The sequence below is a fragment of the Protomyctophum parallelum genome (assembly GCF_964188405.1).
Source record: "Protomyctophum parallelum genome assembly, chromosome: 1".
Classification (NCBI taxonomy): Eukaryota; Metazoa; Chordata; class Actinopteri; order Myctophiformes; family Myctophidae; genus Protomyctophum; species Protomyctophum parallelum.
In genome coordinates, this window is record NC_139697.1 from 26,139,943 (window position 1) to 26,153,493 (window position 13,551).

The 13,551-nt window shown below is 44.2% G+C and overlaps 1 protein-coding gene across 1 annotated transcript in view; it reads right to left on the reverse strand.

The window, feature by feature from the left end:
- LOC310864311 (complement C3-like) overlaps positions 1-13,200 on the reverse strand; it is a gene marked incomplete at its 5' end in the record, with an annotated part of 39,684 nt that extends 26,484 nt beyond the window's left edge. Inside the window, 13 exons of the mRNA XM_083772954.1 lie at positions 538-738; positions 1,444-1,515; positions 2,037-2,166; positions 3,482-3,637; positions 5,048-5,242; positions 6,582-6,728; positions 7,946-8,057; positions 8,714-8,844; positions 10,107-10,209; positions 10,377-10,464; positions 10,562-10,644; positions 12,526-12,671; positions 13,135-13,200. Of these exons, the coding sequence (XP_083629080.1) occupies positions 538-738; positions 1,444-1,515; positions 2,037-2,166; positions 3,482-3,637; positions 5,048-5,242; positions 6,582-6,728; positions 7,946-8,057; positions 8,714-8,844; positions 10,107-10,209; positions 10,377-10,464; positions 10,562-10,644; positions 12,526-12,671; positions 13,135-13,200 (1,630 nt within the window). The remainder of the gene's footprint in view (positions 1-537; positions 739-1,443; positions 1,516-2,036; positions 2,167-3,481; positions 3,638-5,047; positions 5,243-6,581; positions 6,729-7,945; positions 8,058-8,713; positions 8,845-10,106; positions 10,210-10,376; positions 10,465-10,561; positions 10,645-12,525; positions 12,672-13,134) is intronic.
- Positions 13,201-13,551: the final 351 nt, after the last annotated feature.

The following is a 13,551-nucleotide window of genomic DNA, read 5'->3' on the forward strand; positions in this document are numbered from 1 at the left end:
CCGAGGGGAGCAGGGTGGGGGGGTCTCCCAGAGGGGAGGAGGGGTCTCCCGCATGTACATTCTCAATTTAACGCTGAAAAATAAAAAGTAGCTGAGCTACTTTGAGCTACTTTTTCCATGTAGCTGTAGCTTTACAAGCTACATCTCTCCAGGGGTAGCTATGTAGCTTGATCAAGCTACTGCCATGGTGAGCTACTTGTAGCTTTACAAGCTACGCTTTCAAAGTAACTTGCCCAACACTGCCTTTCGATCTAGCATACTACATTGATGCATGCTAGATGTAAGCAAGATGTAAGTGTCATGGCCGCCCCAATGCATTTCCAATGGAAGTCACACGGTTTGATACAACATTTTGAACTACAAGCTGTTGTATGGCTTTCGGCTGTGTTTCGACTGCCCCCCTCCCCCTCATACAACATAAATGTTGTGTCAAACCATGGGACTCCCATTGGAAATGCATTGGGGCAAGATGTATCACACCCTTTGTATACAACAAGCATACATCAGTCTGTTGTAAAGGTGTGAGTGAGGCCTTACTGCGAGCGTTAGCGAGGTGGAATTGATTCTTGTCAGCTCGCTGGCGGGTGAGATTTCTGCAGCAGTGTAGGAAGACGTCGATACACTCTTGGTCTTGGTCTACGATGTACTCGCTGCGACGCTGGCAGTCATAAGAGAGCGGGGTGTCTCTCATGCCATCCACGCAACACTTGCGCTGCAGCTCATTTTTGTACTGCCTCTCTGGAATATATGGGCAAGACACAGGGGTTGTGGGAGAAAAGGAAGACCCAGGGGGTGTGGGAGAGAAGGAAGGGCAGAATATACACAGGTATAAGGTGAGAGGTAAGCAGTGGTGGAAAGTAACTAAGTAATTTTACTTAAGTACTGTACAATTTTGAGGTATTTGTACTTTACTTGAGTATTTCCAATTTCCAGTACTTTTACTTCTATACTCAACTACATCTCAGGGCGAACATTTTTACTTTTACTTCACTACAATAATTTGAAAACTTTTACTAGTAACTAGTAGTTACTACTGTAGTTACTTTGGCTATTTTAAAATAGCCGATCTACAAGCTCACAATGCGTCACAATGCGTCGCAACACGACGCATTGAGAGCTTGTAGATCTGCTATTTTCAATAGATTTTGTACACAGTTGTACGCAACTTGTGAAATGGCAAATTCTTATTTGCCATAGTATACTTTTACTTTTATTACTTTAAGTACATTTTGATGCTGATACTTTTGTATTTTTACTCAAGTACATTTTCAATTGCGTACTTTTACTTGTAATGAAGTAGTTCTAAATCGCAGTATTGGTACTTTTACTTTATTGAGTACTTTTTCCACCACTGGAAAAGACAAACAGCAATGACCTTCAAACATGTCAAACTTTTACAGTGCATCGTTGTAAATATATTGATTAGTGAGTTGTCAGTCTTACCGAGGGTAATCCTTGCATCCGCTATCGTTGTGGCTCGTCTCCTCCTGGCGCTGCTGGCGGGGCACTTTGGATCTAAATATACCAACAAATCCTCACTGTTACACAGAATCATAGAGTCACTGTTTCCTCTAGCTGTCTATAGATGTCTCTCCAGGCAAAGTTGGGGTCTCGCCCATTGTTTTCAATTGGGTCCATCAGACTGCCTTATTAATTGTTTCTTGTGAGGACCTCAAGTTGCTTGTGTTCTCTTACTTCTCTACCATTCCATACCATAGATACCTTTAGTTCAACCCCCAAAAAATGACTTATTTTCTATCAATTGCACACCCGGAGTCAGAGGCAGGTCAATTGACACAGACTTTCTTTAAAGGATATATATATACTGTATATATTGTGGGATGACAGCGGGCCGTGCGTGTGTGCGTGTGGCAAGGGTGTGGGAAGTGAGGACGCTGGCATTGACTGTTTCGCCGCCTCACCGCCCAATGTATGAATGAATGGACCCATTGTAAAGCGCTTTGAGTATAGGCACGTATAGTGCATAGAAAAACGCTATAAAAATGCAATCCATTATAGAACTTAAGTGTCATTACCTGTTCTCACATTTGTTCCAAAGGCGGTGTTGGTAACAAACATCAGCCCAGCATCATAGAACACCCCCATACTGTCGCGTCCTCCACCTGGCGTACAGCCGGCATCATGCATCTCCACTATGTCCCACACCTCACACACACACACACACACACACACACACACACACAGACAGTTTTATTCCAATATGGACATACAGTATATGCCAAGACCGGAAAATGGACATCACCCTGGAGCGTTTGACCTCACTGCAAGGAACCTTACTGCGAGCGCAACCGAGAGGAGAAGATGAGTAAAGTTCGTCTCCTCGCTAAAAAATCCCGATTAACCGGCCATTAAACCGGCTTCCCTTACAGATGAAAAAGACAGTGGAGAGAAATCATGCACACCCGCTCCCCCCCCCCCCCCCCCCCCCCCCCCCCCCGCCCTCACCACACAGCCAACTGAGGGTGCTTTCGACTTAGAACCAAGGCCGCAGGCTCCACAGCTAGCTGTGTTTACCTACCACTATCTGGACTTTGAGACAACGCGACCCTGGGACCCAGATCAGGATACGCAGACATAAACAATGAACTAACGAGACATTTCACACACATTTCGCACCACACGCCGCCTTCACCCTATCCACCCCCCAACCCCCACCTGCGCTGTTCCGGTTGTGCTACACTTTTTCCTACGCGCACACAGCCCCTCCATCCAGAAGGGTGGCGTGCGTGTAGTGTTTATTTTGTTGCCCAGACCTACAACCCGCCCTGCCCCCCACCCAAGTGCATTCGTGCCTGCACGATACAATGACAATTGTAATGTGATGTGATGTATGCCCCCCTCCCTCTCTGTCAACACCCCCACCCCAACCCTGCCTCCCTCCTCGCATCCTCCCATATCTTTATTTTTTTTCTGCAAGGAAGAAACTAGTGGCGGCGCACTCACGTGCAGCGGCTCAGTGCACTCTTTGTACACCCTTCATTTCATTGTCTAAGTATTTGAATACTCTGTACAGTGACAATAAATTGAATCTAATCTAATCTAATATCACTCAAAAAATAATAATAATCAGAAAATGAAAATGCCTTTTGTCCAAAACACTTTTTACTACTTTCCATTGGTTCAATATTTTCGAAACAACACACAGACATAAAGGGTGTTCAACAGCACTAATTTATGACAAAACAATCTAAAACCTCAAAAATGTAGTTATGAGGGTTCCTCCCGACAGCAGTACACACACGTGCACACATGCACGCGAGCACGCACGCACGCACGCACGCACGCACGCACACACACACACACACACACACACACACACACACACACACACACACACACACACACACACACACACACACACACACACACACACACACACACACACACACACACACACACACAATCTCGACGTCCCTACAGTGCCCCAACCCTCCAGTTCACTGAACCGACCTGCACGTACCTTTCTCTGGGTGAGACGATATTTGTTGTTGAGGACGTAGACTCCTTTATCCACAGCCACCAGGCCCACCATGGCTCCTGGGTCTCCTGTGACCTTCAGCTTCAGTCTGTTCCCCGGTTGATAAATCGTATCTCCTGTGGCTGATTCTATCTTCAACTGAAAAAAAAGGAGTAGTACATAATACCATATAGAGTAGACCTTTATCGATCCTGTGGGGGACAATATTTGAATACGATGTCGTCTGCTTGTTTGTTTCCTTGAATTTGCCTCTGGGCCCTGCAGGGGGCGCCTCCCAATACAATGTGGATGACAGCATGTTGACCTGTTTGGTCCGCCCTCAGCCTTGGGTCAAGCCATTATATTTTCATTCCACTAATCCCTAATGTACACACATTCTGAATGCCCCCCCGCCGACTGATTCACATTCTGAATGCCCCCCTGCCGACTGATTCACATTCTGAATGCCCCCGCCGACTGATTCACATTCTGAATGCCCCCCTACCGACTGATTCACATTTTGAATGCCCCCCTGCCGACTGATTCACATTCTGAATGCCCCCCTGCCGACTGATTCACATTCTGAATGCCCCCCGCCAACTGATTCACATTCTGAATGCCCCTGATTCACATTCTGAATGCCCCCTGCCGACTGATTCACGTTCTGAATGCCCCTGATTCACATTCTGAATGCCCCCTGCCGACTGATTCACATTCTGAATGCCCCTGATTCACATTCTGAATGCCCCCCGCCGACTGATTCACATTCTGAATGCCCCCTGCCGACTGATTCACATCTGAATGCCCCTGATTCACATTCTGAATGCCCCTGATTCACATTCTGAATGCCCCTGATTCACATTCTGAATGCCCCCTGCCGACTGATTCACGTTCTGAATGCCCCCCGCCGACTGATTCACATCTGAATGCCCCTGATTCACATTCTGAATGCCCCCCGGCGACTGATTCACGCTCTGAATGCCCCCCGGCGACTGATTCACATTCTGAATGCCCCCCACCGACTGATTCACATTCTGAATGCCCCCCGCCGACTGATTCACATCTGAATGCCCCTGATTCACATTCTGAATGCCCCCCGGCGACTGATTCACGCTCTGAATGCCCCCCGCCGACTGATTCACATTCTGAATGCCCCCCACCGACTGATTCACATTCTGAATGCCCCCCGCCGACTGATTCACGTTCTGAATGCCCCCGCCGACTGATTCACGTTCTGAATGCCCCCCGCCGACTGATTCACGTTCTGAATGCCCCTGATTCATGTTCTGAATGCCCCGGATTCACTTTCTGAATGCCCCGGATTCACATTCTGAATGCCCCTGCCGACTGATTCACATTCTGAATGCCCCTGATTCACATTCTGAATGCCCCTGATTCACGTTCTGAATGCCCCTGATTCACGTTCTGAATGCCTGTGATTCACATTCGTGCACATGCGTGCGTGCGTGCGTGCGTGCGTGCGTGCGTGCGTGCGTGCGTGCGTGCGTGCGTGCGTGCGTGCGTGCGTGCGTGCGTGCGTGCGTGCGTGCGTGCGTGCGTGCGTCTCACCGAGCCCATGCAGGTATACTTGACATCCACCAGAACAGAGTCTGACACCACTTCAGTGGCACTGACGTGGTAATAGACTATGACGCGGAACGAGGGCAGCATTTCCTTGGTAAGAGTCAGTGGCACCTGCATCACCTGTGTCACCTGATGTCTCATTTCCCGACCTGCCTGCAGTATCTGACCTCCACTCAGGACCTGAAAACATTTATGAATGTGAACATCAAGTGACAATCGTTACAAAAGAAGCAGTATCTTCTTCTTTTCCTTTCGGCCGTTCCCTTCCACGGGTCGCCACAGCGATTAATCTGCCTCCATCTAAGCCTGTCCTCTGCCTCCTCTTCTTTCACACCAACTAACGTCATGTCCTCTTTCAGTACATCCATGAATCTTCTACCGATATACTCGCTATCCCTACATGTCCAAACCATCTCAGTCTGGCCTCTCTGGCTTTAGTCTCTACTCATATAGGCTACGTTTCTATGCTTACAGGGCTTTTAGACTAATTAGTCTTATACTTAAAAGAGCATGTGTGACAGATAAATGAGTTAAGATGCAAAACATTGCAATAGAATGACACAAATAATAAGAGGGTATGCGCATGACATCATCATCATACCCGGAAGTTATGCAGGACTGCCTACTGCAAAAAACTACTTTCTGGCCTTGACAGCCCATACATCCAAACAGAAAGGTCTGATGAAATAACGTTAAATGACATTAAACTCAATTTGCCACTCACTTTGCATGCACATACCCATTATTAACAATTATGTTAACATTTAACAACACAAGGGGGGGGGGGAATATATGTAAATAGTTCTGAAAATACTTCTTTGTACTTTAAAGAAAATCAATAAACATATGTTTAAAAAAATAAAAAACATTTAACAACATAATGTAACATTATGCTATGCATATAGTGATTATAAAAATTATTAGCTCAATGTTTAGGGTAAATGTTACAACAATATCATGCTTCAACCCTAATGTACAGACACTCATGTGTAAAACAAAACTCACCAAATATGTGATGTCAAGGTTTGGAATTCCCAAACTTCCCAGCCTGCCAAAGCTAATGATGGCTTTGATGTTATTTCCCTCTTTTACCACACCTGCAACAAGTTAGGCAACCTTATGCATTACAAATACCACCACAACCATGTAATACATAGACCAAATTCAACTCTACTGTAAAGTCTTTACCTATGTGGAGGTCGTTGTAGGTGGAACTGGTACTGTATGGATTGACTGTTATGGTAGCTGATGCTTGACTGCCACCTGTTTCCATGGTAATTGCCTGGGATACTCACAAACGCATGCGCGCACACACACACGCGCGCACACACACACACACACACACGCGCACACACACGCACAGACACACACACACACACACACACACACACACACACACACACACACACACACACACACACACACACACACACACACACACACACACACGTGTAAATTGCATGCAAAGTAAGACAAAACAACACCTGCCTAATTCCAGTGACTAATTCCAGTGACTTACAGTGATTAGCAGGCTGGAGGTCCCTGTTCCTATGTTGAGGGGGACCCTGGCAACTCCGGCATCATCTGTTGTGGCTCTCAAACCTCCTGGATTCACCACCACTGCTACAAGAGGAGCTGGAGTATTATCGGGGTTTGTAACCTGAACCTAACAGACAAGAGACCATTCACAGTATACAGAATCAGACCACTATGATATTGATTATACGTACTTAAAATCTAATCTTGCAGTGTGTACCGACAATTTCAAAGAGTCTTTTTTAATAAGATAAATAAAATAATTAGAATGGAGATGACTGAACATATCACGCTATATTAAATCATGTTTTATTCTGCTGTCGGGAAGAAACTACTTAACTGCAACATTGTTCAGGAAATGGAAAAACAAATTTTATTTTTTTCAGAGATTGAAGAAAACCTTATATTTTATATTTTATAACAAAGCAATACTGCTTCATCAAAGTTGGTATTGTGACTTTGCATATTATCAGATACTTGCATGTGTCATTATATTATCACCCCTTTATCCGAATACAGCTCAAGTGGAGTTAGGTGGTTTTCTCTGTCATCGATAGGTCTTATCAATGACAGAGAAAACCTCCTAACTCCACTGACAATGGATCTCCAAGCTCCAAGTTTGATTATCACACGCACGCACGCACTCACGCACGCACGCACACAAAGCCTCTTTTGTCTTTTAGTATCTGTCTGTCTCTCACTCTCTCTCTCGGTCGCTCACTCGCTTACTCACTCGCATGTACACACACTGGCACACACACACACACACACACGCGCACAGCCTCTTTCAGTGTCTGTCTGTCCCTCTCTCTCTCGCTCGCTCAGTCTCACAGTTACACACACACACGCGCGCGCGTGGTGACGGCGACACACACACGCACGCACGCAATCACACACGTGGGACCGACACAAACAAACACGCATGCACGCAAAAGTTGAATCCCGTCCTCCCATTCGTGCCAGCAGGCAGCAGGGGAGGGATCATGATCTGCATATGGGACTCTGTCTCTGCACAGTGCACACAAGACACAACTTACTTTGACCTTTCTTTGTGCTGGACTGGAGTAGCCCGACAAAGGTGAAGAAATGAGTATATATAACCATTTGAAATGTGAATATGGGCTCCGCCATGACAGTCAGTAAACACAAACAGTCTCAGTCTCTCAGTCTCACACACAATCCAATGGAGTTCAGAGGTTCTTTCAGAAGAGCTTTTTGATACTTTGAAAACCTCGAAAATGGACTCACGAGGTTTCCTCCCGACAGCTAATCTATTATAGGTTATCCTTGGTCCACAAAGTGTATGAAGATTATAAAAGATGGATTCATTATCCCAGGAAGACATACCGTAACATCAAGGGGCCATCCTGGCTTGTAGTACTTTGGTGTCTTCTTGAGACTGATGGTGTAAGGAGAAGTGACAATGTGGATCCCTCTCATCTCTGCCTCCACCAGTTCACTACCTGGGAGTGAATAGTGGTGTCATATATCTCACAAATATACACATTCACACAAATATAAACATCAGCATACTATACACATGCAGGTACAGTCAGCCTTCTTACCAGTGGCGTGCACAGACATTTAGAGGGGCAGGTGCTCAAGTGAAAAAAAAGGGCTAAATTATGTATTAGAAGCTTTTTTATCAAGAATTGATCAATGTCACCATGGTCCACATACTGTACAGTGTACTGTACACTGTAAAAAAACCAAACAAAAAAAACACCCCCTATGGCATATATGTCAAACTCAAGGCCCGGGGGCCAAATCAGGCCCGTGAATGAATTATCTTTGGCCCGCGGGATGATATTTAATTAGTATTAGAACTGGCCCTCTGGTATATTGCACGGACCACAATAATACTACAAGTCCCACAATGCACTGCGAGTGCATTGTCACGTATCGAGGGCCCACAAGCGCAAGCATGCGTCTTCTCTTCACTATTGATCAGCAGTGAAAGTATATCACTTGTGGTCAACTTTCAGCTACCTCTCTCCCCAAAAATGGCCCGTGTGTTGAAACACAGTCCGGCCCTCGACTTGTACCAATTTCTTTATTTTGGCCCACTGTGTATTTGAGTTTGACATCCCTGCCCTATGGTGTCCATCTTCTTACTTACCACTTTGTGTCAGCACACTGACAGTGGCATAGATGGTGCTCTGCCTCTGCACCAGTCCAAGGAGGTCAGAGAACGTCTGGTTGATGTGCTTCCTTTCCAGGCTGGCCGTTCCTTTGCCGTCTGTGAGCTGAAAACATAAACCACAAAGACTCAGACCATATGCTGCAAATATAGACCATGGGCTCCTCCTTGTGAGCTGCAAGCTATAGGATCTGAGTTTGAATAACACTCCAAGTCTTGCTTGCATGTCTCCCCTGTCTCTTTCTAGTCTACACTGCCCAATCTAAGAAATAAAGCACAACTATACAGTATCTGGCCCGCCAGGCCAGGTGGACTATCCAGGGCTGTGTAAGACGCTGAGCTTGTAGATCTGCTATTTTCAAATGGCCCAATTAATGACTACTATATATAGTATAGGGCCGAAGTGGTTAATAATATAATGTTTGTTTTGTAATCTAAATCTAAATCTACAAAATAACTAGTAACTAAAGTTATAAAAATAAATGTAATGGAGTAAAAGTACAATATTTGTATCCGAGATGTAGTGGAGTAGAAGTAAAAGTACTGAAAATTTAAAACACTCAATTAAACGACAAATACCTCAAAATTGTACTCAAGTACAGTACTTAAGTAAATGTACTTAGTTACTTTACACCACTGGTATTTGCCTTAACCACTCAGCGATTCAAACTCTAACGACACCAGCAACAAGGCAGTGTGAGGGCCATCCATCCATCCATCTTCAACCGCTTATCCGTAGTCAGGTCGTGGGGGCAACAGCTCCACCAGAGAGCTCCAGACTTCCCTCTCCAGAGCAACATTAGTGACTTCCTCCTGGGGGATCCCGAGACGTTCCAAGGCCAGTGAGTCGATGTAATCCCTCCATCTGCACCTTGGTCTGCCCCGGGGTCTCCTCCTAGTGGGACGTGCATTGAGGACCTCCCTAGGGAGACGCCCGAGAGGCATCCTAACCAGATGCCCGAACCACCTAAGCTGGCTACTTTCCAGGCGAAGGAGCAGCGGCCCTACTCCGAGTCTTTCACGAGTGACTGAACTTCTCACCCTATCACCCTAGTGTGAGGGCCACGTACAAATTAAGGCTACCTCACCCATGGGATACATATACGTGAACTTGCAGAACAGTTATTTTGAACGATTAGAAACCTTTTTCGCCTCTAATGACACATCCCAAATGGCGATGTGTCAGATTTAAAGCGGTGGTTTCAATTTGATTAGAAGATTTTTCACACAATATCGAACAAAATATCGATTAAAAACATTGGTCATTGGAATAGGACTCTCCAAAATTTGAATCATCGGACCCAAAACTCATTCGGGCTCTAGAGAAGCCTGCAGATACAGACAGATCAAACAAACAAAAAACCTCACCAGTATTTTCTGGAGAGAGCCAGTCAAGGTCGTCTTTTTATCCTGATCAAAGACTCCAAAGACCACATAGGCATTTCCATCCACATATTTACCATACAGATACCTAAAAAAAAAGAAGAAAAAGAAGAAACACTATCGTATACTGTAGCGGACGGAACAGTGAACTTTTTTTCATGCAAGAATAAACCCAGTGAAAAGCCATTCCATGCATACACCCTATACTATATTCCTTTACTTACACAACATTAAGCATACTGTATATCAACATACTTAGCTGTAATTTGGACTTCAAAGGTTTCGCTGTCCACTTTGAAGAAAGTGTTCTTGGGTTCCAGTTTAACCTCAAAACTAGGCAATACTGTGTAGACACAATTTAACTTCCATGAGAAATTATAGTCGACATTTTACATTCTATAAAAGGTAATAGTTTAATATTATAATAATGGTTGGCTCACCGTATTCTTTGACCTCAAATTCAGCATAGAACCTATGCTGTTCGCTGTTGGGAAAGAAGGCCGCTACCTTCCACACCCCGACGCTATGCGCACACACAACAAAAAACAAATGAATTTGACCAACAGAATTAAAATACTATGTTAATATGTTAGCTTCATTTCCCTTCAGACAGACAATCAGACAGACAGACAGACAGACAGACAGACAGACAGACAGACAGACAGACAGACAGACAGACAGACAGACAGACAGACAGACAGACAGACAGACAGACAGAAAACACACCTGGTAATTTCAGGAATGTCATAGTATTCCGAAATGATGCCTGAACGCAGGGGAACTTTGGGTTTCAATTGAAAAATGATACCCTCTGGGGTCTGAGAAACAACAAGTAAACAATATGAATAAAAAAACGGACTTGTGAGAAACTGTAGATGTTGGATTTAAGTGGTTAATTGTTTAATGTCTACTGTGTTATTCCATTCCGAACAATTGGTTTTTCCACATTGGTGGAGAATCTTTACTTATACTACAGGAGAAAGTCATACTACACAGTGTATTGCAATTTACAATTTAGGCATTTAGCAGACACTCTTAATCCAGAGCGATTTACAATAAGCAAAAACAAAAAGCATGGCAATACATCACATCAATGAAATTATCATGAAACATTCGTAGGCTAAGAGCGTAACAGTGGAAAATCTATATAATGAAACTATACATACTATACATTATAAAGTCTGTATAAGTCTGTATAAAATGCTATCTAAGTCTACATAAAGTTCTATCTAAGCGGCTAGGGTAAGTGCCATAGTGTACACTACACATTCAAACAATATCCATCCATTCATCAATACATCCGTCTATCCGTTCATCCGTCTGTCTGTCTGTCTGTCTGTCTGTCTGTCTGACTGACCGTGCGCTGTTCTGTTTGTCCGTCCGTCTCTCTATAATTGATATCATGCAATGTACCTGTAGTTCAATGGTAACTGCCTTCTCAATAGGCTCCATGCCAGGGGTCACAGCAAAGGTCCTGTAATACACTGAGAGAAAGAAATGGAAATGTATACTGTGTGACGAGACACTGTGTTGAAATGTATAGGCTACCGCATTACGGTACAGTGAGTGAGGACATTGGACAAACACAATAGATTCAAGAGGGTTTAATAATCACAAGCAATGAAATGATGTTTTCTACAATATAAAAATCACACCCGTGTGAAGTGAGGGGCACTCTTATCATCGTACATCATCATGCATCATCTCAGACTGGCCAATCAGAATGCCTGTTGCCACAAATTTACATCATATATGGCGGACACAAATCCACAAATAATATTATTGTTATTAAGAATAGTGCGTGGGTGCGTGCGTGTAGTGGCCCAGACAAGACCTGGTGACAACAGCTCTGCCAATCTGGCTCAGCTGTTAGCATTGTAGGTTGTGCGTCGATATTTTTATATTTACTGTATGTTGTCCTTACATGTATGGCTCCATTTGTGTACATCTGTGATAAGAGTTCTCAAATTCTGCCTAAACCCAGTTAGGACCTTAATTTTCAGGCGTGTTGAGAACTCTATAAATTTTCCATGTGAACCACAAGCCACCCCAGGGCCTTTCTCGGCCCCACCCTTCTCCCATTTGTTTATATTGTGTTTAGGATCCAAGATGGCTGCAGCACCAGGAGGGGGTGGGGCGGAGGTGAGCGGGCGGGGTCGACATATGCCCTTACTGGGCTGCATTCAAGACACTTGCCATGTGTCTGATACCTGACTTGTGTCTGAACACAGCTTTGATGGATGTATTCTGCCCCACTCCACCCCATCAATAATGTTTGGTTAAACCATATGGGCATCCATTGGAAATGCATTGGAGCGGCCATTAAACACAGACACAAGACAGACACAAGACAGGTGTCTTGAATGTGTGAACGCAGCCCAGTAAGGGCATATGTCGACCCCACCGTGGTGGTGGTATACTGAATTCACCTCTACTATTGGGGGTGTAGATGGTCTTATCTGTTTGGATGAAGATGTAACCCGACTGGAAGGAGACCAGGACCACCTTCTCCAGCAGTCGTTCCGGGAACTGGGCTTGAACGTACACGTACTGTGTCCCGTTGGGATAATTCTTTATAAGGGTATGATCTGTAATCTACAACCGGTAAAGGGAGAATGCAATTAACTTTCTTTAGAATCCTAATTGTTAAGTTTGGTAGAGTGCTTATAGTAACAGGCTATACGGTCATGTCAGAGCTGTCAATATTGACAAGCAAAACCAAAATACTTCTTGAGAAACACTGTCAGGGAAATGAATAATACCATGTAATACAATAATATATTGTTGTAGGATTATGTTAGAAGGATGTTGCTGTTTTAAAGGACCTGTAACATAAAATTAAACTTTTTCAAAATCTTTGGTGTTTTTTTGGGTTCCCCTATGTGTTTTCTATCCCCACAAATACGCAATTTTTAACAATCATCTAGCATTACATCTAGCATTACGTATTGTTCTAGCCCACTATCTACAGTAGTAAGTCTGTGGTGAGGATTCTATTCTATGTCTAACTTACCGTAACTGCTGCCAGTGCCTGATAGTTGTTCTGACTGTCAAGTTTCACCTGTGTGTGTGCCAGCATTTTGGTTCTGGTAGGATAGGACATCACCCTTACGTTGACATTGATGGCTGCTTGACCTGAGCAATCTTGACACTCTACAAAAATGTTCTCAGGTGTTCTTACACGAAAGATGTTAGGAGCAGCCAACACCTGGCTGAGAACGGCAAAGAAAGAGAGGTAAGGAAATATGTTACTGTACAGTAAGTACTTTTTCTTAAATACTGTACTTAAGTACAATTTTGAGGTATTTGTACTTTACTTGAGTATTTCCAATTTCCATGCAGTACTTTTACTTCTACTCCACTACATCTTAGAGACAATTTTTTTACTTTTACTCCAATTATTTGAAAACTTTAGTTACTAGTTACTTTG